The 27,436-nt window shown below is 42.8% G+C and overlaps 1 protein-coding gene across 1 annotated transcript in view; it reads right to left on the bottom strand.

Annotated features, from left to right (window-relative positions):
- Positions 1-27,436, bottom strand: part of LOC121166957 (LHFPL tetraspan subfamily member 3 protein) — a 192,059-nt gene that overhangs the window by 19,121 nt on the left and 145,502 nt on the right. The window contains exon 2 of the mRNA XM_040996300.1: positions 18,954-19,190. Within this exon, the coding sequence (XP_040852234.1) occupies positions 18,954-19,190 (237 nt within the window). The remainder of the gene's footprint in view (positions 1-18,953; positions 19,191-27,436) is intronic.

Here is a 27,436-nt window from a genome sequence, read left to right on the forward strand (position 1 = left end):
TTTCTCACTTTCATGACCCAGATTCTTCTTTTCTGCCAAATTCCCAAAGATTCAGTGGCATTTCAGAAATTCCAGGAAGCACAGTTCATGTATCAAATTGCAAACAATGGAGGAGCTGGACATGCAGACATGAAGAAGATCAGGTTGGATTATCTGATTTCAGGTTTAAAATCAGGTGGTCTATATTCTGGGTTCTCCAGTAGATTCAACAGCACTTAGGTATCCTGTGCCTCCTCAATGTCTCCTTTTAATAACATAAAGACTTCTTTTTTTACCTGCAGCCTGATCCCAGGTGCTGATTTCATGTGTCTTTAGTGTATTAAGTCTCTTGCTTCTGGTGTTGGTCTTCCTAGAAGACTGTGAGGCATACCTTGGTTTATATCTTGGTTTCACTACTTTTTTTTTTTTTGACACGGATCTATCTGTTGGTTCATCCTCCAAATGCCTGCAATGGTCAGGGCTGATCTGGGCATGCTATAAGAGCAGATGGTGGCACTCCAGGCTGAGTGGGATACAAGTGACCCCATATCTACCCAAACCAAGGTTGTGGGAAAATGAGTCAAAGTATCGCAAGGCGCGTCTTACTTGAATCGAGGAGCTTGGGGATCATTGCAGGTTCTTTGCAACTATAAATGTAGATCCTCCTCAATCTTCTTGTTCCAAAAGTACGTGAAGGATATTAGGGGAATTATTTGATGCTCAACATTTCTCTAGTCTTAAGACCTAAAGGTGCACCCTGATAGGGCCCCTGCCAGTTTTCCTATCCCAGCTCTTCTTCTTCTTCCAAAGTGGGGCTCTAGCATCTGGGGGATATTGAATCCAGAGGGTCATGGAAAGAGCTCGGGCTATAGCACTGTTTGGAAAAGAGAATGAAGCAAATGTATCCCAGCTGTATTTTCTAACGTTCAAAATCCCACACAGGCTGAGACACGGCTTGTGAAGCAAGGCTGCCAAAAATCATTGATCTAAATGATAAAGGGATCCCCATGTTCCTCTTTCCCTTTGCTTGGGTAAATTTCTCAAAAAGGCCATGATTTCCATTCTGTGTTTTCATTCCATTTCTGGCTTCTTCAGTTACTCAGCTAGGGAAGGAGGTAAAACGAATGGTTCGCTGACAGGCACTGAGCCGAACATCGGATATAGCCAAAGTCATGAACACGACTTGCAACTTTTTCCAAAGTGTGGCACTCAGGCCACTGGGGCCGAGGGCCGAGGGGCGGGGGAGAAAGTTGCCTTTGGCCAAAGGGATATTATTAACTGCTAAGGGAAATGAGGAACTTCAGAGGTTGCAATGCAGAGGAGTTCTCAGTCAAAGCACTGAGTTTGCTTATTCCCATTGCACCCTGGGCCAGGGCTGATGGGGGCACAGAGAAGTGATTGCAAAGTGCAATTCTCCTGAACCTTGTTTTCCAGGAACCACAGATGGTAAGTCACCAAGAGCTCCAGTCCGGGAACTGTTGTCCGTACGGGGAGTATGGCCAAGCAACCAGGGAACGTGGCTAGCAACACATTGTTGGAAGATGACAGTATTTCCAAATTTCAAGGCAGGAAATGAAAATGAGAAGCCTCTCTCTTCCCTATTACCCCAGTGCCACCCAGTAATCTCCCAGCCTGTGGGGCTGTTCCTTAGCTCTTGGAATCTCTTTCCTGTGGCCCAACTATCCCGAGACTCCCAGAAGACCCATTCATGGAAACAGATTGGGCTGTGTTCTGTGTGTCAGGCTGGAACACAATGTGAGTGAGTTTATGAAATTGGGCATCACTTAAGTTTTCAGGTGGGACCTTTGACAGTTAATCAGGCACGAGTGGATTGCCTGTCATTAGGGATATTTGTGTCCTTCCTTGTAAAATCAAGTCACAGCCAGCTTTTTACAATGTGGAATTAGTTAACCTCCATAACGGTAGCTTAGTCATCCAATGCGGACCCTTCTGGTCCAACATGTGCGAATCAGGAATCCAAACATGGGGGGAAAGTTATTTGTAAATGTAAACCACCTCCAGGTCAGCGTGAATATGCATTTTTTTTTTTAAATTTTCGAGCTTGGGTGTGATGTGTGAATTGGTAGAGTAACCCCTTGAAACCAAAACCTGGCCCTGAAAAGCCTCAGCACTGGCCTTGCATCATGGGGCAAAGCACGTGGAAATTTTACAGTGTTGTTCTCTTCTTAAGTATAAGGAGGCCAAGGCTCATATTTTGCCTCCTAGATGAGGCCTTTAATCCGACATGCTCTTTGTAAACAGAGATCTTCAAAGCAGAGCTGCATCAAAAGGAGCATGGTCAGAAAGGGCTGAATAGAGAAAAGTACTTGAACAAAACAGACCGTATCTTGATGTCCAGAATATACGCAATCAAAGCCTTCTTCTTCTGAAAAGCTTAAGTTCTGGAAAAACACTGGGATTCAGTGATAAGCACTTATTTAGAGGCGTTACTCTGTTGCAGCCATTGGTGCCGGCAATGGCTTTGTTTGAGCTCCTGTTGGAAAGACTCTCGCTCTTTACAATGCCCGAAAGCATTTGAAGGTTTAGATTCTGAAGATTGGTAGTCAGTTTTAAATTCTGCTCTATTGCTTTTTGGCTGAGTGCACTAGACAGGTTATCTAAACATCATTTAATTTCTTCAGCTGTACATTGATGCTAATATCAGTATCTAATTCATATTAGGATAGGTGCTACATAAAAAGTGCTTAGAATCATGCTGTGCATGTGGCAAATGCTCAATGCATGTAGCTGTTATTATCAGCAGCATTTAAATTAAAAATATTTATCAGAGAGAGAGAGAGAGAAAGAGAGAGAGTTGGTCTGGCTCACTCTGCAATGCCCACGATAGCTAGGGCTGGCCCAGGATGATTAGGAACTATATCTGGGTCTCCCATGTGGGAATCAGGGGTCCAAGCACTTGAACCATCTTCTACTGCCTCTCAGGATGCATTAACAAGAAGCCGGATCAGAAGTGGAAGAGAGGCAGGATGGCTGTAGAGGGTTAGGACACATTCAAGTGGACAGGGAAGGATTAGCAGACAAGCCAAGAGGATGTGATCCTGGATAATAGGCTTGGGCAGGCTGATGGCAGAGGGACACCGGGAGACCCATGGACACTGGGAAACATCAGAGACAGTGGAGGGGTGCTGCAGTGAACAGATACCTCAAGGGCGATTAGAACTCCACGGACAACTGGGAAAGGGAGTCTGCTTGGGATGAAGGAGGGGAATTAAGCCATAGAACAGGTTAAAATGATTTTCTAAAAATCCAGTCACGAACCAAAACAGAGCAGTGGAGCCCTTGTGGACAGGTGTGGGAACTGACTTTGTAACCCAATCTTTTCCCCTTCCATCTCTGCCTCGCTAGCACCTTGGGAAACAGCCTATCAGGTAGTATTTTGAGTTCTGTGGAGAAGTTCGTGTATGTGGGAGAGCTGTGGATACATGCACACTGCACATGCACTAAGCCCAGAGCGAACCCACATCCAGCTCTCCAAGAGTATTGCAGAAGCTGATACCACGATCACATTTCTCTGGTCCCACCAGGAAATTAATACTGATTTGGCATCTTATGAGTTCTGTCCAAAATAGATCCAGGTTGTCCCCTGACCCGGCTGCTAGTACCTTCTAAAAGAAGAGAAAAATAAAATGTCAGCTGCACAGTGAGTCTAGAGCAGAGCGCCATCGGGGAATGTGGCATTGCTGACAGCCACCTGATCAACACATAGTTGGTGTCTTCCCAATCCCCGGCGCTGCTGGAATCATGCGCAAGAGAAACGCTAAGCAGACAACACTGTGCCCGTGACCCTGGATAACAACGGGGGCAGGGGGATGCAAATAAAAAATCACATTGGTGTTCTACCTAACTCCGGTGAGAATGACCTACATACAAAAAAGGTATCAGCAACATCTGTTGGAGAGAAGCTGGGGAGTTACCTTATTTCACTGTTGGTTCGACTGTAGATAAGTGCAGCCTTTACGGAAGTCAGTAGGGAGAGTGCTAAGACAATGGAACTTTGGTTTTCTGTATGATTGGGCTTTCCCATACCTGCGGCTATACCCAAAGGAAATGAAATCTGCATACGAGAAAGTGACATGCAACCCTATGTGTATAGCAGCACACTCCACAATACTGAAGACATGGGAATGATCCAGAAGTTTGTTATAAGAGGAATGGATAACAAAATCATGGTACATCTACTCCATGAATGCTACATAGCCATAAGAAGAATAAAATTCTACCATTTGCAACAAAGTGATCCGAATTGGAGACCATTGTGTTACTGAATGAGCCAGTTCCTAAATGACAAATACCATATATTCTTTCTGATACAAGGCAACCTTCATGCAAAATACAAAGCAAATAAACATATAGGTAACCAAACATACATATTTTCTCATAGATGAACTGTACAATGGAGACTAACATACTGGGAAATGAAGATACATTACAGTATGCATCTCTACTCCTGAATAAAAGGAGGACTCTCAATGGATCAGTTAAATATACCACGATAGTTATGATATCAAATTTTCTATCATTGTCTATATCTGCGATACACTTCAAAAGCAGAATATTGGGCTGTTGCTGAAGAACTACATTTCTGTGATAATGTTGGTAAAAAATGGTGGGAGGGGAAAATGTGGAGGTCTTATCCTTATAAGACCTTACCCTACAAAACTGTGTCACGGAAAGTAATCATAATAAAAAACAAAACAACAACAACAAGTGGAGGAGCTGGGTCTCAAATCAGGAACCCTGACTTGTGATGCCAGCATACCAGATGGTAGCTTAATTTGCTGCGCCTGAATTAAATTTTTATCAATGAAGGTCTAACAGGAAGGGGAAGAGAAGGAGCTCCACTTTTTTCCTGGTTTTCCCTTTTTCCTTTCCTTTGCCATCTTTCTCTTGTTCCATCTCTATGTCTTTACCTCCTTTCCAGAGGGATCCGAGAGTGAGGGATGACCACGGAGCATGCTTCATGCTATGCGGTAGAAGGAGCATTATTTTGTAATAAGGAGGAAGTGATTTTCTTTCTGGCTTCACCATTAGTTTCTTTGTGACTGCAGAAAACTGCCTTACTTACTCAGTCAGAGCTCCTATAACCAAGCACCACAACCCTGGATAGCTTAACCAACTAACACAAAGTGATTTCTGGCTCTGGAGGGCTGGAGTCCTAACCTAGGCAATAGCTAGGCTGGCAGCTTATCAAGACTGCCTAGACCATCTATTCCATGGTCCCCCCTTACTTTCCAGTGGTTCACCAGCTGTCTTCAGAGTTCTGTGGCTTGTGGAAGCCTCACTTTGCTCCCTGCCTACAGGCTTACACAACAGAATCTGCTCTATGGAGTCTTCATTCGCATTTTGCAGCTTCCGTGCAAACTCAACTCTTTTCATGTACAGCAGTCCTGTTTCCTGATAAGGTCACATTGTGTGTTACCAGGAATTTGGACTTCAACATATGGGGGTGGGGGAACAGAAATTGACTTGTAATCCCAGGGGACAGTTTTCCTGGTTTTCTGGAGGTTGCTGTGCATGGCCATCTTCTAGGAGGGACATCAAAGCTGTGTGGCATTTCTCAAATGTAGCTCAGTGGAGAGCACATTTGGGCAACCGTGGGGCATCGTGAGGGCCTCTTGCCAGGACTACAACCCCATGAGAACTACTGATGGGACCTTTACCTTCCCGACATGAATACAGATGATCAAGGCTGACTGTAGCCAGGCACAGGAGAGCCTTCCTCCAGCTCAGAGCAGAGCTCTCCCCAGATACACCCTGCCTGTCCTTGGCCAGCATGTGGGGATAGTAGCTGAAGCTAAGCAATGAACCCTCATGGCTTTATCAGTTCCTGGGGACTTGTAGGAGATTTTTTCTGGCTTTGGGGCAGCTGGGTCATTGCACTTATATGCAAGCAGCTGGGATTCCACAGAAACTACAAGGGAAACCCCCCAAGGGAGAAAATGACTCACTCAGAAAACTAATACCCAGGATAGAAGAAGAACTTGCATGTCTGTCAGCAGGCACTTCTCTTTGCAGCCAGCTGACATCCCTGTTGGCAGTATTGTTAACTGTGCTCCCAGGGAGGTCATTAGCCAATAAAGCTAACGTTAGCCGAATTGCATGAGGCTTGGATGAAAAAGATATCTGATCGCAAGAGTGAAGGCTGAGTCACATGCAGCACCCTTGGTTTGCCCATCTCCAGAGTGGGAAATGACACAGGAGGGAGGATCCATTTATATTCGGGGGATGAAGCCACTCTTTGGGAAGAAGGGGGTTGGAGAAGCTTGCTTCTCTACTCCCAGGCAGCAGTAGAGTAAGATTTATGTTTTCTTCTTTATCTGCATGATGTTTCCTTTGTGGGGCAGTAGCACGGTCACATTCTGCCTGTGCTTTTCTGGGAGGGGAGTGAGCGGAGGAAAGCATTGGAAAAGGAACAAGGGTTCCTGTTGGATCGGCTGGAGAAAGTGCGCCAAGCTGCTTGTCTGAGCATGGCCAGGAGACTGCATGGCTATGAGACAGCTCACACAAGGGCTAATAGGTTTGAGCAAAAAAAGAATGTGTGACCTGGGGGTCAAAAACATTGGGTTTTAGTAGTCACAGAGTCATTAGCTAATTGAATGATTTTTGGAAAGCCAGATTTCTTCTTTGCGCCTCATTTTTCTCATCTGTTAAGCAGAGGTAACAAAACTGGCTCTCTATCTCTGTGGGTTGAGAGAATAATAGGAATAGGCATGGAAGTGCTATGAATAGTTCGTCAGAGGTTTAAATGAAGCCGTGATTGGCTGGCAGGGATATTAAAAAACAAGACAGGTATGGGCCCTGTGGTTCAGTAGGTTAAGCTGCTTGGGATGCCACCATCCCCTGTCTGAGTGACAATCTGAATCCCAGCCACTCCGCTTTCAATCTAGGTTCCTGTGAATGCCCCTGCAAAGCAGCAGAGGATGGTTCAAGTACTTGAGTTGATGCAGCCCTTTGGGGGGAGACTCTGATGTTGTGCCTGGTCCAAGATTCTGCCCCAACCCCAGCTGTTGTGGCCATCTGGGGAGTGAATTCAGTGGTTGGAAGTCTCAATTCATTTATCTCCCTACATCTATGCTTCTGTCACTGCCTGTTAAATGAATAAATAATGAATAAATGAATAAGTCTTCAAAGTTAAAATTCAAGAAAAAAAAATAAAACTCAGGGCAAATCCTAGGCTCTAGAGGAGAAGAATTCAATCTCTTATTTTTCTTTAGACGGTGGTAGAGTAAATAAATTTCACTGTGAATCATAAGAATTAGTAAGGACAAAATAATGCCCTGACGTCAATATTCACTGGGATGAAAAACTAAGGTTTTCTTTTTTAGAAATATCTAGTGAAAAGAGGCAGCTTGTGTTTCTGGAAGGACTGGGGAGGGTTCATTAGAGAGGTGACGAGTTATGAGTTGCCACCATAACATCTGAAGAAACATTCATTGATTCTGTAGCTACTCGCTGAGCTCCAAGTCCATACCAAGAATTGTTCTGGGACCATTTCTTCTAATCTATCGTTTTGTCTTGGTCTCTATTGTCTTTCAAGAATGGAAGTTCTATTTTGGTTTGATTTTATATATCTCATTGCGGTGTGTGTGTGTGTATATATATGTGTGTGTATATATATCCTCATGGTTTGTGTCTTTAGGTTTTGTTTAGCAATCTTCCTCTGCTTTAAGTCTCAAAGATTTCTTTTCACATTTTTGTCTATTTATAGTTTTGTATTTCTACTGCTTCCTCTTTAATTGTGGTTGCTAAAATACCCTGATTCCTATAACACTGTGAATAGAACAAGCTTTGAAAGGCAGGCCCAAGAATTTTGATCATGGGGTATATCCATTGTTTCTATGAAAAGCATACGACCCGAGTTCCAAAATAAATTCTAAAGTGAAAATCCAGTGTGGTCATGGCCATTGGCCTCAGTATCATTACATCATTATCATAATGTCAATTTGGTCAAACTGTCATCCTTACATCAGATTGTTTAGTGGAATGTGCTTGTTAGAAATGAAGATTTCATTTACCAAAGTCCATAGAATGTACAACACAAAGAAGAAGATCTGGTGGATTTTGATTGGTGGTGACATATGAACACTGATCCATCAGTTGCTAGTCCATGGAGCACACGATGAAGGATGCTGGTGGCAGGGAGTCGGTGGGGGCTGCAGATAAGGGTAGGGATGATGGGATGTGGGAATTCTTTGCCCTTCTGCTTAGTTTTGCTGTAAACCCAAAACTGCTCTTAAAAACGAAATATTATTTATTACTAATGAAAACATGTCCCTAGCTGTTCCTTAGAATTACTTAAGCCCCAAATTGCATTTCAAAATAAGTATCCCGCAAAAATAACATGCTCATTGAGGTTTGAAAATTATTATTTGTGGACTGACATGATGGCTCAACTGGCTAATCCTCTGCCTGCCAGCACTGACATCCCATATGAGAGCTGGTTTTAGTCCCAGCTGCTCCACTTCTGATCCAATTCCCTGTCCATGGCCTGGGAAAGCAATGGAGGACAGGCCAAAGCCTTGGACACTGTGCCCGCCTGGGAGACCTGGAAGATGATCCTGGCTCCTGGCTTTAGACTGGCTCAGCTCTGGCCATTGAGGCCACTTGGGGAGTGAACCAGTGGATGGAATATCTTTCTATCTCTCCTTTTCTCTGTAAATCTACCTTAGGAATAGAAATAAATAAGTCTTAAAAAAGAAAATTATTGTTTGAATAATGAGTAATACCATCAATGATAAAAGGTTGTTGCAGATGTTACCCAATAGGTGTGAATTAGCAGGTGAGGGAAAGTCACTTCAGAGTGTATCTCAGCAAAGCTAAAAAGAAAGGGGATTTTGAATACTAGAGAAGGAGTCCCCATGATTTATTTTAACTTCAAGGGTCACGATTTTTTACTCACATTTGTTTGACACGTGGCTTTTATTTGCTATGTGTATGGTAGGAAAAATAGAGATGTGTTCTTGATCAAAACACGAAGACTTACTAGTCTAGCAGCACTAAATTTTTTTATCACCCTACAGATGAATTAAAGTGAGCACCTCTCTTATGTGCAGGGGATTCTTGCTTTTATTGCTTCTGCCTGTGCAGAATTTCTTTCCTCCATCATTTCTGAAGGACACCTCCACAGACAGTTTTAAGGCCTCTGCTGTTTCTCATCTGTCTGATCCTACAGTGAAGGGACTCTTAGCTAAGCTGGAAGTGGGTAACATTGTAAGGAGCTACAATTTTATCTGGAGGACAGGCACTGTCCTTGGCAATTGTCATTGAAACTTGCAGAAACAGCTATACAGTTTGAGTTCTATGCATGGAAAACGTTGTCAAGGAATACATGTTGTAAAGAAATAAGCTTTATGTCTCTTTTTTCCCCCAAACTCTGAGTGCATGTAGCAAGCTGATAGAAACAAACCAGCTGACCAAAAAGCTGACCTGCATGTCTTAATGTTGATAAATATTTATAGGGATAGGATGTTTAGCCTAGCAGTTAAGGTGCCTATCCCACATCAGTATCTGAGTTCAATGCCCAGTTTCAGCTCCTGACTTCAGCTCTCTGCAACACAAATGCTGGGAGGCAGTGGTGATGGCTCTAATAATTGGGTTTCTACCACTCCGGAGTTGGAGCTCCTTGTGGGCTTCAAGCCCAGCCCAACCCTCTGTATCATGGTTGTTTAGGGAAGTGAATGAGTAGATGGAAATGTTCTCTGTCTCTTTCCTTCTCAAATAAATTGTGAAGATAATAGGTGAAAAAAAAAACCCAATGTGAATCTTCAAGCATGTGGAGGAAGCCACCCGTAGATGATAATGGGGTCACAATTATGATTTGGGAACAAAGGGATTCAGTAGGGCAAGCCAGCTTGGGGGAAGGGTTCTGCAGCACATGAAAGAAGCACCACGTTAAGCGTTTGCTAAATAAAAGCAAAGCCCCCCAAACTTACAGCAGTCACCATGTGTCAGGTATTGTGGCAGAGTTTTTATACATGTGCATGATCTTATCTGACCTCCACAAGATTTTGCGAGCCCAATTCTATGAACATCCTTAGGTAAAGAGAACACTTAGGTTTGCCCAAGTTCACAGAGCTAGCAGGTGGTGGCATAAGTCAGTTATCGAAGGCTGCCAGAGAGCATGGAATTTATATTCACAAAGATGATTACTTAGGTTATTAAAATTGATTATATTAAAAGAAGATTATTTAGCATTTGAAGTTAAATACTATGTCCCGGGGCACTCTGGATTCCTAATCGTAAGAAACTGGTGAGATCATCTTTGTTTTCCCGTCTCCTTGCCTCCACTTCTCAATCTGTAGGGAGAACAGTTGAGTGACTCTGGACCTCCATCCTGGCTGTGCATGAGAACCTGCCCGGGAGGTCTTTCCACCCGGCTCCATATCATGCAGACGGACACAATCTTTGGGCTGGGAGCCCAAATACTAGACCATTGTAGGATGGACTGTGAAAAACCAGGAGCTCTCTGGTCCTTCTGTTGTAGTATTTCAACATTACTTTAGCTCCACCCACAACAGAGGTGAGAGGATGACTTTTGTTACCGCATGTCTAAGGGTATGAAGCCCACCACCAAGATTCTCCCCCAATGCAACAGCAACCACTACCACCACCACCACCACAAGACAGCACTGCCATTTGTGCCTCCAGTGCCCTTTTTGCAAACAGGACTTCTAGATAGCTCCGGGAGCTGCCGCATACTGATCAACGGGGTCTCTGGATCCCCTCCCTGAGGTCACGACTGTTCCAGCTGCACAGCCAGAGAAGGTCAGTTTTGCTGTGGACACTGGTACCCAAAGCCCAGGTTCTGATGAGGAGCTCTCAGGCCAGCAGGTGGAGTCTGTTCAAGGTGAAACTTCTCCTTGTCTCCAGGGAAAGGGATGGATAATTTACACTCTCTTTAGAAAGTTTCCTTTTTAAGAGATCAAATGTGCTGAGGGTCAGTCCCTGTGGGAGGGCTGTAGCGTCAGCTGCCTGAGCTTCGTTCCAGTCACCTATCTCATGGCCCTGTCAGAACATATGTTAGGGTGGCTGACACAAACACCACAGCTGCTTTTCTGCCTGGTTGAGCTCAGCCCTCTCTGCCCCTTGACAACGTGTTCACTCTGGCTGTGGTGGGCTTTGACAGCACACATGGACAGCTTCGCACGGCAGTTGCCAGCATTCTCATTTCACCTCCCGTTTATTCTGGGCACATCATCAAAGGCGACAATGGCTGAGTTCAGTTAGGACAGAATACCTGCTCAGGTCAAACTGATTTTTGATTGCCACTGATTTCAAGGTCCTGATTCTATGGACAGCGAAGCAGGAAGAAAGGCATAAATATGGCATTTGCTGGACGTTGGCTGACTGCAAAGTTCAAGTTGGCAATCACAGGGGATTTTTCTCCAGTGAAGTTTCTGGAGTCGAGATTTTAAATAGACTGTTCTGAAGTTAATGCTTTAAGCAATAAAAGAAGACTCTCCACCTCTCTCATCATTCTTACTTGTCTGTACTCTGCCACACAGCTATCATATATTTTATTTCTTCCTTGCTGTGTCCTCCTTTGCTTTGTTTAATACTAATGGAGTCACTGGTGTTTTTCTCCAAGCTGATTTTTTTTTTTAAACAGCCTCCTAAGTAGATGAAACCGTGGCCGTCCAATTGTCCTTGGGAGGCAGTTGTTGCTTATTATAGCAACATCTTTCACTGGTGCTGGCCTTGAGTTGACCGTCAGCGAAGGACGTTTGTTTATTTCCAACAGAGGTGACACCCACAAGACGCCCTGCACGAAGCCACAGAGGTCAAACTAGAATTGGTTCTCAGAAATGCAACCTGGTACCTATACCACTAAATGTCCTCCCCAAAGGGCCACAGGACAAGTCCTGTCCCATTCATTTTGAATGGCCGATCCCCATGAACAGACTTGGAATGCGATAAGCCCATAAGAGATGTGAGCGGGATCAGTGGAGTGCTGTACTGTGGCTCAGTTTGTGACACACAGTAATTACCTACCACCATTTTGTGGTTGCTGAGATGACATCTACAGAGGTGAGGTGATAGTCCAAAGTGTTCAAGTTGCCACATTAGTTCTAGCCTGTCACCGCTGGATTTTTTTTTTTTTTGAAAATACACCTGTGTATTCCCTTTGTGATCTGGAAAGTGGAGGGCCAGACCTTCTCAGGCACAGAAGAAATGTTGAGTGGGGATGTCAAATATTTACATTACATTTCTGCAGTAAAGACACATTTTTTTTTAAAAAAAAAGATTTATTTTATTTTTATTGGAAAGGTGGATATACAGAGAGGAAGAACTTCCGTCCGATGATTTACTCCCCAAGTGAGCGCAACGGCCGATGCTATGCTGATCCGAAGCAAGGAGCCTCTTCTGTGTCTCCCATGCGGGTGCCACAGGCAGGGAGCTGGATGGGAAGCGGGGCCGCTGGGATTAGAAATGGCAGCCATATGGGATCCCGGGTGTGCAAGGCGAGGACCTTAACCAATTGTGCCACTGTGCCAGGCCCAAGACACATTTTTTTTTTCATCATTGACTGTGTCCTAGGAACTACAAGGCTGGAGATAACGGCTAAGTTGTGTTCCTTGCTCTTGGAACTTTGAAGAGAGGAAGCAAAATTTGCAAATGTTGGAGAGCATCTCAGAGAAAATGTATGTATTTCATTTTTTTTTTGGCGTATTTATGTATGTACGTTTATTAAGATGGACTCAACACTGGATTATCTCAGCAATGTCTTCTTGGCACTGGGATCTTAGTGCCTTTGTTCCCCACCAGAGGTGTGAAGAGCAACCACAAGCCAACAAACTTTCGCACATATTAGCTATGTTTTTGAAAGTGTATTGACACATGAAAAGACTAGAGATAACAGATTATCCTGAAACAGAAACAGATCCATGAGGACCTCCAAGGCCTGCTCCAGCTCTGTGATTAATGTGACCATTTCTTAAAACACGCCGGGGTATCTGTGACCTTTTTTTAGATTCACATTTCGAGATGCTCTGATGACCACAGAGCCTTTGTTCAACATGTACCTTAAGACAATGTTAATTCAGATCACTTGAAGATACTTTTTTTCCAGCTCCCTGATCTCACATGACTAGTTTTCTTTTTTAAAATAAAATTATAAAGCTAAGTAAGAGTAAGGGCTTTGAAAGCCATTTCAAATTTTCAAGTCTATTAAATTTTGGATAAAACAGCGTTATGCAAAAGTTACCAAGTGAAAAAAATGGAGTAAGCTATTTATCCAAGGTTGACTGGTCCAGCGGAAAGCACTAGAATTAGCATCTATTAGAAATTGATTCCACGATGCTATATAAGAGACAGAGCTTGACATCTTGGATAAAATGGTTTGTATTTGAATCCTTCCTAGTTGTGAACGTTTAGATGGAATATCACTCTACTGCATCTTAGTGTCTGGTCTGTAAAACTGAGATGATTATAAATGCTTCACAGTGTTGTTACGAAGAGCATGCAAAAAAATGCTACACGGGAACTGCTTAAGTAAAACCTACAAGATTTAACTGATTATGAATTTGCTCCCACACAAGGCTTTTGATGAACTCTTCTCACCACGTGTAGAAAAGCTCAGATCGGCGGGTCACCGTTCCCATTTTAAAGCAGGCAAAACCGAGGCTCTCAAGACCAACACCTGCTGGAGCTGAGATCAGAACCAAAATGTTCTGTCTTCTTCTGAGACCCTGTCGACTTGCATGATGCTTGCATGAACACCGCATGACACTGAATGTAGTGAGGCAGGGAGGCTGCTTGGCCACGTGTGTGTTTCTAAAGATGACTCATTCCACACTTGGGTATAAATGAATGGATGTGACATCACAAGCCAGCAGGCAGGTGTACAAATGAGGCAGAAAATGTGCAAGGTACCTAAACCTGTTTTGACTGATCCTTTTTCCCTCTCTTAGACCACTGCATGCCAACAAGCCCTTGAACGAGCATCGCACTTGCTGTTCTGAAGGTGGGGGATCTTACTGTCTTCTGAATGTATCTGTGCAATTGGAAGCTTTTAGAGCTGAAAGGGACCTTGGATGCCATGCATTTTTTTTTTTTGAGAAGGACACTTAATTTTGTCTCAGTCCTCGCCTAGCACACGCCAGGATCCCATATGGGCACCTGGCATATGGGCAGCCCCGCTTCCCATCCAGTTTCCTGCTTATGGCATGGGAAAGCAGTTGAGGATGGCCCAAAGCTTTGGGATCTTGCACCCATGTGGGAGACCCAGAAGAGGCTCTGGGTTCCTGGCTTTGGATTGGCTCAGCTCTAGCCATTGCGGCTGCTTGGGGAGTGAATCATTGGATGGAAAATCTTCCTCTCTGTCTCTCCTCCTCTGTGTATATCTGACTGTCCAATAAAAAATAAATCTTCAAAAAAAAAAAAAGGACAGAAAAAGATACTGATCTAGGGGTCATCCTTGCGGCACAGCAGGTAGAGCTGCTGCCTGAGGTGTTGGCATTCCATATAAACAATGATTCTAGTCCCAGCTGTTGTTCCAGTTCAGCTTCATGATAATGTGCCTGGGAAGGTGGTAGAAAATGGTTCAAGTGCTTGAGTCCCCGCCACTCATGTGGGAGACCTGGATGTTGTTTCAGGATTCTTGTTTTGGCTTGGCCTAGCCTCAATGATTGCAGCCATTTGGGGAGTGAACCAGTGAACAAAACATCTTTTTCTGTTTTTCCTTCTCTCTGTGTAGCTCTACCTTTCAAATAAATAAAATAATTTAAAAAAATGTCCTGGAGCTGGTGTTTCATCAGGTTAAGTGACACCTGTGACACTGCCATCCCATAAAGGTGCCTGCCTGAGTCCTGGCTGTACCACCTGGAATCCAGTTCCCTGCTAATGGCCTGGGAAAACCAGTAGAAGATGACTCAAATGCTTGCACCTCTACCATCCATATGAGAGACTAGGAAGAAGCTCCTGGCTTTGACCTGGCTCAGCCAAGGCCATTGGAGCCACTTGAGTAATGAACCAACAGATGGAAGAACTCTCCTTCTCTCTCCTTCTCTCTGACCCCACTCCCAACCTGTTACTCTTTCAAATAAATGAGTAAATTTGCTCAGGATTTGCTCCTAGGTTCTTCTTCTAGTGTCAGGGTCACCGGTATCACTGGGAACCTTGATGCAAGTGCTTGCGATGTGTGTTATACCACACAGCCACCCCATAATGTGTCCACAGCAAAATATTTCAGCTGCCCCTATTATGGCAGCAAAAAGAACTTAAGATGTTTAATAAAGAAATGCGGGCTGCAGTTACCTCTTGATGGGTAATCATGCTTTCTCATTTGCATTTTAAGTGCTAGAAGACAAAGTGGCTTTAAAACTGCTTCATGACAGGACCTAATTATCTGATAATCAGTTCCAAAGACCACAGACACGGATGCGGAAACAGGACCCTCATGAATGATGACTGACGAGAAAAAGAGATACTGGTGGCATAAGAACATCGGAAAACGTAATTATTTATTCTTTCACCATTAATGAGAGAAATTGAAAATCAAGCCTTCCTTTCAAATATTTTTTTATCTGGATGAAACTTTAATTTTACATAACTAAATTGACTTCACGGTTCAATGTATTAAGATCTGCAATTAAGTAGCATATCAAGGTTAAACACCCACTATTGTTGGTTTATTTAGCTCCTAACCAAGAAGGAACACCTGCCCATCAACCATTATTCCCCATAGTCAGAGAGGGTTTACAGCTTGCAGGCCTGATTGCCCAAATCCAGACCAGGCAGTAAAGCTTTCTTGCATGTGCCAACTCCTGTACAGTTAGTTGAATACTGAAATGGTTTGCACTGCTCTTTTCTGAGCAGGCCATTGATTTTTTTTTTTGCATTAAAATAGTGTTATGACACTTGCTACTGCATACCTGATTACTTATAGAGGTTTATTCTAATATAACACTTGCATCATTGAAATTGCCATTTGTTGGTTAAGAGTGTCTTGGAATGCCTTTCTATCAATTTGCCGTCTCACAACTCACGGCCAGTTTTGGGAAAGGAAAGGTTATGAAATGTTGGGGGAGGCATTGAAGGGGACACTGAAATGGGATTAGGGGAGTTCACTGGGAGCCTGTCTCAGGAGATGGGTCCCTAGAGGTAGAGACTGGCATCTGTGTGCCTTCTGCTGGTTTTCCCTGCGAACAGCACCTGTGTGATGATTAATTTACGGCTCAGTCTCTGATATTCCCTTTCATCTTAAGACCTTGTCGGTGGAGCACGGTTCAACAATTAGAACTCAGTCCCCGTCTCCTCCCTTCCACTTTCTAAAAGTGGTGATTTTATTTTGATCTGAATTTGGGCAATACAGGGGTGGTGTTTGGGAAAGACTTGTGGAGCTAAGAAATATCCCTGCTGTCATGATACATGGGAAACCCAAGTCTATTTGGTAAATTATCCAGCTTACTGGGGGAAGTGAGTGGCTGGATGAGTTCCAAAAGAAGATGAGGACATGACATGAGATGAGCCTGAACTGGGGCATGTGCTAGATTTGCAGGCTTAGCCTCACTACGATGTTTTCTCACATTAAACCCCATCTTGACTGTGGAAGATAGCACGCATGACATGCACTTTTGCTTATTGCATGTACTTGTAGTCTATGAAACTGCTGTTTAATAAAAGTATGATCATGCACATAGCATACAAAATCACTAACTGATCTTCCCTCAAAAAAATCTGATTTCAATAGTTTCCACATGGAGTAAGTGTTGAAATAATACCAAACGCCAGAGCCTCTTTTGTGTACAACTGCACCGCTTCTCAGAAATAGAAGAGCTTGGTTACACTTTACACACAGTTCAGGAATTCTGTTCTAATATCATATAGACCCTATTGCATCACTGTGACAGGTGCGCCTGGCACAGCCCTGACCTCCGCTTGGGGTCTCAGGTGGAAGGATTTTGATATAGAAACCAAAGTGTGAGGGATGTAGCAACGTGGCCTGATGCTTGCTGTTGCTTTATCGGATCTATCTGACCCAACACAGAGATACAGCTGTGGTTATTCCTCCAGGTCAAGGTGGAGGAAGCAGTGGAGATCCGTGTAAGCAGAGAACATGGCAAACACAGCACAATCACAGCGAGATCACCACAAGCCTGCCACTGGCCTTTCTAGCCTCCTTCCCCATGGCAAGGTGTTACTGACATGTCGCAGAAGGGGCAGGGATAGGGTCTTTCGCAAAGGCCTAAATGGAAGGACTCAGGCATCAACCATCAGTGGAATCAACTAGGAAGAAGCATTTGTTGTGAACCTGTTGAAGCTGCTCTACAATCAGGGATAAACTCAGGAGAGTAAGTTGTCGTGCAAACCTGGAAGTCTGAGCTAGAATTCTTACTTGCTAAGTAACATAGGTCTCTGCTTGAGTCTTTCCCCTTTTATCTTTTATTCTTATTGGAGTTAATCGTGTGTGTGTGTGTGTGTGTGTGTGTGTGTGTGTGTGTGTGTGTGTTAGGGGTAGGGAGTTAAAAATTCTCAGTGTAACTGTTGACTCTATAGGAAATCAGTAACATTCCAGTTCATTAGTGGTGGTGGTGGGAATCAAGCATTTGCCAACAAAGTGGCCTTTCCTTTAATCTTTCCTTTTGGCAAGGTATCTTGTTCTGTGAGTCAATTGTCCTTAGCATTAAATTTAAAGAGAACTAGCCAGGGAACTGTGTGTATCCAGCGAACCACAAACGCAACCCTCAAGGTCGTTATTAATGAGTACAAGGGAAAAACACAACCCCTGTAGCAGAGATGAAGGTGTAATTATTACTTTTGTTACCTATTTTTTTTTTTTAAATCTGGGAATGAGGTGGTTTTGCTCCAAGGAAGTTTCAGCCTAATTTCCCTGTGATAGGGTTATTTTTGGTGTTTAGGATGTTCTGATGGAATTAATCAGGTCAATATGCGCTCTGTCTATAAACCAAGGAGAGAAAGGGCTCGTGGGTGGCTGCTGCTGTCCCGCCCTGGCACATGTTTCTTTCCTTCGGTCTACAAGCACAGTCAGTGATAACATAGATCCGAAGTCTGCTATGCTATCATTCCGTGTGAAATTCACGTGGGAATCAACACGTTTCTCTTTGAGATCGGTTGAAGTGGTGAAGGGTTTTTGAAATCAGCATCTCCTTGAAATAATAAGCTCAATTTCATAATTCAAGGATAGATTGAGTTCCCAATTAAGAAAGACTGTTAGAAGAAGGGGCTGCTCGACTGAAGGGGCTGATGTAAGCCCACGCTAGGAGAGGCAACATAAAACTGTCGCAGGGTTATAGGAATCTAAGTCGGTAACAAAACAGAGATGTTAGCATCTTATCCCAGGAAACTGGTTAAGAAGGTTGGACAGAAATGCAAAGATTCTTCTTGTATCATGGCTTGCGGGGACTCGGCCCGATGTGCTGTGTTTATGAATGAGTGTCTCATCAACAGCCCATATTCTAGCCGAGTTTCTTTGTGTTCCAGAAGGCAATTTCCTTGTGAAAAGAAAACTGAGGACTTTTGATTACCCAGATAACACATTTAAAATTCAACTAAATTGCTGACTCCTGAAACCTCTGACTGACTATTTGGGGCCAGTCTTACTCCTCTTTCTCCAAGATAGTGAGTTGGAATTCAAATAAGATGGTGGCAGATTATTTAATAAAGGTATTTACAGATGAGCTGAGAGATTTACCAGGCTTTTTTTTTCAAGCAAATAGACCAAAAAAAAAAAGAAAAACAATAACAATAACCACAACAACAATAAAACCCATTTTAGCCATGAACTCATGAACTCCTGATGGGTAAGCCTGATATCAAAGAAGGAGGGAAGAAGAAAATGCAGGTAAAGCATGATAATGGATTCAGGGGGCCTTCAAAAAGACAAGGAAGTGGAAGGTGGGCAAAGTCTGTTGGCCGGGCAGTCTAGAAAGGGCAGCAAATGAGAACCGCGGGGTCAATCTAAGTGTTAGGTGGGAAGGAGAGAGGGAACTTACCTTTGTTTTCTGCCTTCAGTTCCTCCGCCATCAAGCTGTCTTGTCGGTTCCCAAGCACAAACGCTAGAAACGAGAGGATAAGCGCATCCAAGATTCCAATAATAGCCAGAATGTACGCCCAGCGGACCGAACACGCTCCGAGCGTGTACTTGTCCGTCTTTTCTCCACACATCCGTTTTACTTCGTCTGAATCCCAGCCGTCAGGGAAGATCATACAGCCGAGCACAAGGCAGGCAGCTGGAAGAGAGAACGCAAGGAGAAGAGAAGTGAACAGATTGATTTTAGCAAAATAGTTCTGTTGCTTGTTGTATTCTTTCAAATTCCCCAAACCTCACCGTGACCCCTCCCAGAATGCGAAGTTAATGAGCATGCATGAGTGAGCGCGCCTTCCTGGTGAAGGTAGAGGCCAAGTTCAATCCACTGCAGCGAAAAGGATCCTGGGAGTGCACTTTATAGCAAGCTCAAGCATCCTGAAGATGAGCCAAAAGAAAACCTTAAGAAATTGAAGTTCTGTATGTACTGATGGGAAAGTTCCCACTGTGAACAGGCTGTAAGGAATCCTAGCATGGCAGGACGACAATTCAAAGCTGGCTTTGAAGAACTGTGACAGCAGGCCGATAAGGGACTTGGGATAATAGGGGAAATATCACAGTGTATATCTTGACTTTGAATCACAGCAGAAATAATTTGATGTGGCTACCTTACCCCCATACACGAGAAAAGTTTCTTGAAGCTATGTTTAGGATGTGCAGTGTGGATTTTTTTTTTTTTGTATTCTACTTCTCACTCCAAATCATTTTCTAAAAAGACTTAACCCAGCTCAATACCACAGAGCTTTTATGGAAAGTAAGAAACCTAAGAGAATTCTTACATTCTATTTCCCAGTATCAGTGTGGGAATCATATACAAATTTTTAATAGGAGCATGCAATCTTAAAAATTGAGAAAGAAGAGCAACTTTCATTGTACTTCCTGTGTTTAACTGAATTAATATGGGGGCAGATGATCACATTTTGGGGGGCTATATAGAGCTTTCTAAGCAGATGGGCTAATTCAGCAATTAATTATCCATTCACTCATTCATCCCTGCGCTTCTTCCAGATCTCCCACACGGGTGCAGGGCCTCTGCTGGTTTTTCAGGCAGGAAGTTTAAAAGGAAGTGAAACTACCAGGTCTTGAGTCGGCGCTCCTATGGAAAGCTAACATAGCAGGCAGAGGCTTAATTCTCTATGCGGCAACACTTGCCACTGGAGCAATGTTAAAATCCAACTAAAACAGGACCAGGGTTGTGGGGTCCTTGTTAGGATTGCACAGAAAGGATTCTCCAGCTCCCTTTCAGGCAACAGGGCATTGCAGATATATTACAGGTTCTCCAGCCACTGCTTGGTGGTTTGTTCTTAATGGGAAAGACTTGATCCCTTAAAATTTATCTTGAAAATATAAATGGTTGCATAAAAAGATTTTGCAAGGTCTAACAGAAGTTTTATCTTCTGACAATGTGTTATCAAAATGTATATATATATATATTTTTTCTTCCTATCCAAGCATCTATTTGGTAGCTTTGGTTTGTTTTTACAAAGAGAAAAGCTTCCAAACGTTAGCCTGTTTCCTTTAAGCTATTAAAACACTCCAGGCTTTGCTGGTTTCATTGGCAAGCTGTGACCATTATGTTCAGCACCAATGCTTCAGCGCAATAATAAATTCTGTCTTCTGGCTTCTATTACCCAGAACCTTATTTACCTGCACGGTTTTGATAACAACTGGAAGCTAACAGCTGCTCCTACTAAGAAATAGCTGAAAAATCTGAGGCTAATGTTTCAGTCAATGAAAGATTAGATAATATACCTCTTGGCTTTAGAATGAATCATTTCCAGGTCTTTACAAATTGATCATTCCTTATGAGACAGAGCTATCATTACAATAAACATTAGGGTATACATACACCGGAATATTTGATTAATTTGGAGACACTACTTCCTGATCACAGGGATAGTGGAGAATTCCTTCCAATTGGGCTATTATCCAGGAATGGGTTTCTTATTAGAATGTCACCTAGGAAATGACTAACTTCCTCGCATCTGTACACTCCTTCACTTTGGCAGCAAGTTTCCTGAAAGGATAGCCAAGAACATTCTGGAATGGTACAAAGGGATGACAGCTCACTTGCTGGAGGTCAGCAAAAAAAAAAAAAGGAAATGATGAGAAGAAACCCAATGCCTGACTTTATGGCACAGTCATACTCTGCTGCAGAGGATACAAAGGTGTCCTTGTTGATGGTGCACCGTGGCCTGCCATTTTAAGTGTGTTCCAAATGGCTAGGAGGCATTTACATTCTCCAAGGAAGCTCTGTGTGGAGGCTGGGGAAGCCGACAGTGGCGCCCTCTGAAACACCACACAAATGGCTTATAGTTCCCCAGAGCCGCTAATTGCACCAGCATTTTTCTTACTAAAGAGCTGAATGTAATCCCTGTGGAGGCAACATCTTTAGAAAAATCCACAAACCTTTGTAATTGGGTCTTTCTCCCAAAGAAAATGAACCAAGATGGAAAAAAAAAAAAAAAGCAACAGGGGGTCTATGGCCTGAGCTATTTCGACTTGCTGACATTACTGGTCCAACTATGCCTGTCGAGGCTTTTATGCTGTGAACTTTGCGAACTTGAGACTTTTTTTTTTTGAACAGGAAAGAAAAGGGAAAGTCATCCTTTTTAAAAGTCTAGGCACTGTTGCACAAAGAGAACGATAAATTGCCTTGTGTTGCTGAAGCACTCAAGGGGAACGTGGTGGGGAAAAAAAACAAAACAGGACGTGCATTTGTGGAACTCTGCAGAAGCGGTCAGGCTGTGCAAAGTGAACGTTCACGCGGGGGTAGGCACTCTAAGGACCCGGCAAGAGAGATGCAAAACCATCTCTGCCATCTCTTCATCAGTGCATGGCTGACAAACTGTTGCCCTGACAGTGGTACCTCTGGGAAAGGTACCTGGTTTCATGCCTCAGCTGACTTCTGGAAATGGAGTTATCTTAAGACGACAGAGAACAGGGAATACTGTGGCGTCGAATGTAGCACAGAATTGTGTCCTGGCAAATGTTGGTGTTAAGCCCAAAATGATTCTATGAATATTTAACTGATAATGATAACACAAATGATTTACATCTCTTGGAAAGGGTCGGGGGAGGAATGGAAGAGGGCTGGAATTTGATCTAGTTGGCTAGGATACCCACGGCTCACGTGGGAGTGCTTGGGTGTGATTCCCAGCTCGGGCTCCTGATTCCCGCGCCTGCTGTTGTAAAGCATCTGAGACGACGGTGATGATTCAAGTCATTGAGTTCCTGACACTCCTGGGGAGACCTGGATGGAGTTCAAGTTCCTAGCTTCAGCCTGACCCACTTCTGGTTGTTGCAGACATTTTATGGGGAGTCAAACAGTGGCTAGAAACCCTCCCTGCCTCTCAAATACATAAAACATAAAGAAGAAAAGTGGGAGGAAGAGAAAACAGAAGCAAATATTGGGCTCTCAAAAGAGAAAAGTTAGACAGTCATGTCTAGTGACACGAAAAGGCTCTCTCTTTTGCTGGAAACTCACCCCCGCTTTGTCTGAGTGAAGGGAGCTGTGTGAGATTCCTGTGTGCTGAGTCAGCCCTGAAAACCCAGCTTAGGGTTCTAAGTGGACTATTAGGAGCCCACCCACAGCTGCATGGGTGGGCTACAGAGTCAAGTGCAGAAGCCTCTTTTACCAAATATGATTTCAGACAAAAGGAGACATAGTTATAAAACACCACCTACCCATTTGCCCAAAGTTTGAGGGTGAACAGCTGAATATGAGAGAAATCAGAACTTCCATAGAATTTTTTGGCATGTGTCATGGCTCTAGTCATGTTCCTCAAAGTCTTGATAGTGGTTTAATGAATAACACACATCATTCTAATAGCTAATGGCTGTTGAACACTTACTATGTGTATGGAACACGCTCTGTGGATTTTTACCTCGTTTAATTCTCCAACAAAGGAAAGAGAAACCCAAGAACACTTCTCTGTGACTCCTGAATCCTTTCCACCAAAAGGATGTTTTTCATCCACTACCCAGCCTCTTATCTCATTCCCGATGTTTCTCCAAGGGCGTTTGGATGAGTACTTTAAAGCATGCATGGGGCACAGGAACTGGAAACACCCTCCAAAACGCTTCTGGCGTTATCTTCCTGTTTGTCCACACTGGCAGGCATGGGATCTACTTCCTGGTGTTGCACCTGTTGCATCAGGCCATTGTCACCAGGACTGGAACTCAAGGTGTATAGAGATGGACTCTTTTTTGTTTTTTTCATCTGTATCATTATCCCCTGACTATAAGTAATGAATATGCCTACAAAATAATTTTAGAATATTGGTGACAGTGGCCAGCATCGTAGCACAGTAGTTCAACCCATAATTTGTGATGCTGGCTTCACATGTAAGAGTGTCTGTTTGAATCCTGGATAATTGCACTCCAGCTCCCTGCACTTGGGATAGGAGCAGGTGATGATCCGAGTGTCTGAGTCTTTCCCATCCATGTGGGAAGTCCAGACGGGGTTCCAAGCTTCTGGTTTGAGTCTGGCACAGACCTTGCTGTTGCAACCCATTTAGAGAATGAACCAGTAGATGGAAGATTCTCTCCTCTCTCTCTCTTTCTGCCTTTCAAATAAATAAGTAAACACACAAATGAATAAGTCTTTTTAAAAAGGAGAATATTGTTTATAGTATTAAAAAGATTTATAGAATTTTCATGTTGCTTATTGTTATTATTACACATTTTTCTTTGAATGTAAGCACTACTACTAATATTACTCAAAAGCTTGACTTATTTAAGTATAAATATTGCTTTTGTTTATAGTAAAACTTTACCTAATTAGAATATCATTTTGTATGCAATGCCAGGAATGTTAGATTATTTATAATTTCAAAATCTGTGGAGTGGAAATTAATGAGATTTTGTTATATAAAAAATATATACATATAGTAGGCTATATCTGATATGTTTGGTTTTGGTATACATTTCACAAGCAAAGTCATCCTCACCCTTTTCCTTGGCCTGCTATTTTAAGTTGGCTATGTGTTGGATATTTTTCTATGTTTTTTAAAATGATATATTACTTTGAATATTTTATTTTCATAATATAATATATGGGTTTCAAGAAGTTTTAGAACGAAAATAAATTTGCATTTTCATTTCATTTTACATGAACTTTTTGAAGTTCTCGTCTGTGTACCTTTCAGCACCTTGGACAGGACTTGACATGCTGTACATTCTGGATAAGAAAATCGTCATGCCAACTGTTCAGGTCGATTCTGCTCTTCCTCAGTGTCTTCTCCTTTGCCAGTCCCCTCAGCCCTCAGAGGTTTAAGGTCAAGGTTACATGAACTCTGAGAGACTGATTTATGGCATCTGAAACAAAGAACTGCTAAAGGGCAAGACAATTGTGACAAATTGTTCCAGTTCTTTTCCCCTGTATTGCTTCCTTCTCATCAAACTTTCCTTAACATTTTTTTTTAGGCTGTCACATTGTTTTTGCACCACCTTTAAAAATTATTTCAGGCTTTCAAAAGCAAGTAATTTAAGATGGGTTAGCCTGTGGCCAATCTCTGCTAAGATCTTCCAGTAGCTTACGTATTTATTGAGGGTGCTGCTGCTTTAGAATGAAGAGCTATCCCTGCAGACACTGGCTTAGAGCATGCAGTAGACATCAAAAGAGCATAGGACAAAAACCAGGTCAAGAGGGGAGAAGGAGTCAGCATGCTAAATGTGCTGTCAAAAGATTTTCACACATCTTTTAACTTTAAATTCTAACAGCAGAAGTCAGAAATCTATAGATAAAACTTTGACCAGTATGACATTTGGAGGACAATGGCTGAACAAGACAATGCTCTCCCTTCACCAGAAAGAGATTTAACTCGGTCTTCACTTGGTAGCAGAATACCCAGAAGGTGATTTTTTAAAATTGTAAATTTGGCTTTTGGAGTGGTCCCAGACAGGGCATAGGGAAGCATGGGTTATCTTTCTTTTTTGGTGTATGAAACTATTATGATTTGTTTGGAGTAAGGTGTGCTGATAAAATGATAGCACTGTGATGCTCTGAAAAACATCTTAAAATCTGAGACTCTGCTTCTGTGGATTACTGGCACAATCTGCTAGTTAGAAATATTTAAGAATGTGGTAGGGTGGTATACACATTCCAATATATTTCAATATTCCAATAAGTTTCTGCTGTTGTCGTAATTAATGATCACAACCCCAATGAAGAAAATGTGTTGTTTTAAGTCATTGGGGTTGTTTGTGTCCTGGACGCTTCACTTTCCATTCAACTCCCTGCCTGTGGCCTGGGAAAGCAGCGAGGATGGCTCAAGTCCTTGGATCCCTGTGCCCATGTAGGAAACCCTGAGGAGGCTCCTGGCTCTTGACTTTGGATCAACTCAGATCTGGTCATTGTAGACATTTGGGAGTAGCTGCAAGATCTCTGTCTGCCTCTCTTTTTTATGTAAATCTAAGTCTGTCTCACAAATAAAAATAAATAAATATTAAAAAAAAGTATGAGTTGGGGGCCTTCTTGTTACAGGTCTCATTCTACAGCTTGGCCACATTTTGCAGTGGATATTGAGTTGAGCTTATCTTTGAAATCCTTAGCTACTGGCTATTCCTAAAAGATACTTGGTAGAAGGCTAGTCTGGCTAGTTTTGGCTTTTGTTGAGCCATTGAAATGGCAACAAGAACGATGATCTCGATAGCATCATTTCCTGCTGAGGCTGTCACCAAAAGCTGTGTGACTCCATTATCTCTCCAATGTTTGCCCTCTGAAAAATAAGGGTTCACATGGGTCGTGTTCCCTTATTTCTCAGTATTGTCACACACAACCTAAGGGTGCAACCGTGCCACCTCTACTTCTGTTCTGATGAAGCAAGAATGCGTTGTTAAGTTCTGATGTAAATGCTAATACCTGGGATGCATCATGGGTCTTATATGTAGAGCATAACATTTCAAATATTACATTTTTTTCTCATGCTAACCATGCCCATACGTGGATGTCAGTGGCATTTTTTCATTTTTATACAAAAGCTAGAGTAATTATTTTGGCATTCTAGATTCTACGATTTTCACTGGGACTGGTAGGTTCAACAAATGTCGAAGAAAATAAAATTATTGTCAGGGAAACTGGTGAAACTAGTAGTGCATTCATTTTCCTAAAATGCTCTGATGCTGCACAAATAATAGCTAATATTTATTTAGAAATTAATTATGTGCCAGACACTTCTCTAAGTATCTCATATGAATTGTCTCATTTAAACCTCATTATAATCATTTGACATGGTTACTCTCATTAAACTCATTTTAAAGAAAACAAAGTGAGAATAGAGAGCTTGAGCAACTTGCCAAATGTCACAAATAGTAAATGAGATGCCAGGTTTAAAACCTTGTGTACTCCGGCTGTTATTCTTTCTTTAAAGCTTTATTTAAAAGTCACAGAGTTACAGAGAGAAAGACGTGAGGGGCAGACAGAGGAAGAAATCTTGAGTCTGCTGATTCACTTTCCAAACAGTTGTAACAGCCAGGGCTGGGCCAGGCCAAAGCCAGGAGCCTGGAACCCCACGTGGGTCTTCTACAATGGGTGTAGTGCTGAGTGCTTGGGTTATCTTCAACCGATTTTTCCAGCACCCTAGCAGCAGCTAGATTGGAAGTGAAGCAGCCAGGACCTGAACCAATGTTCAAAAAGGGAAGCTGACATCCTCAAACTGCAGTTCAATGTGCTGCTCCACAGCAGCACTGGCACCCCTTATTTCTCAAGCATTGTTCAATGAGGGTTTTAAGTTTGACTACTTAAGGAAAATACAAGGCTTTCCTCTAACATTAAAATGAGGAGAAAGGAGTAGAGTCACCTAGCAACTGATGGGACTTCTGAGACAAAAGGCTGGTCTGTGACTTTATTACAGTCAAGAATTCACAGTCAAGACAGGCTGAAAACAAATGCAAAATTGGACTTGATGAACACATATTTGTATTGCAGTGTATGGTTAGGGGCCTATTACTGGGAAACGGTCTTCTTTTGCAACAATACCAGAGTGCCTGCACACATTAAGAAATGGACCAACTTATCTCACAGTATTGGCATTCCAAGTTTTCAAAATGGCATTTCTAGAAATAACTTGCAGGCAAATCCCCAGTAAACTAAAATGCTGGAACATCATCGATTTTTGTCTTTGTTTTTGTTGCTGCACTTTTGAGCAATACATTCCCAGCTAAGCGAGCTCTTGTCTCCAGTTGATGAGAATCTTAGCTGGTGCTGTTTTTTTTTTTCTGCTACGTCCAGACATAAAGCCATGTTATATATCCTTGGCAAATAGCCTCTGCCTCAGGCACCTGTTACTCATGCCCCAGGTCTGGGGTGGCAGGGATTAAGATAAATCTAATTCTTTCTCTCAAGGGACTTGTGGTCTAAAAAGGCACCTAATTTACCTGTTCTAATGA

Source organism: Ochotona curzoniae, unplaced genomic scaffold, assembly GCF_017591425.1.
Source record: "Ochotona curzoniae isolate NIBS_2020 unplaced genomic scaffold, NIBS_Ocur_1.0 patch266, whole genome shotgun sequence".
NCBI classification, from domain to species: domain Eukaryota; kingdom Metazoa; phylum Chordata; class Mammalia; order Lagomorpha; family Ochotonidae; genus Ochotona; species Ochotona curzoniae.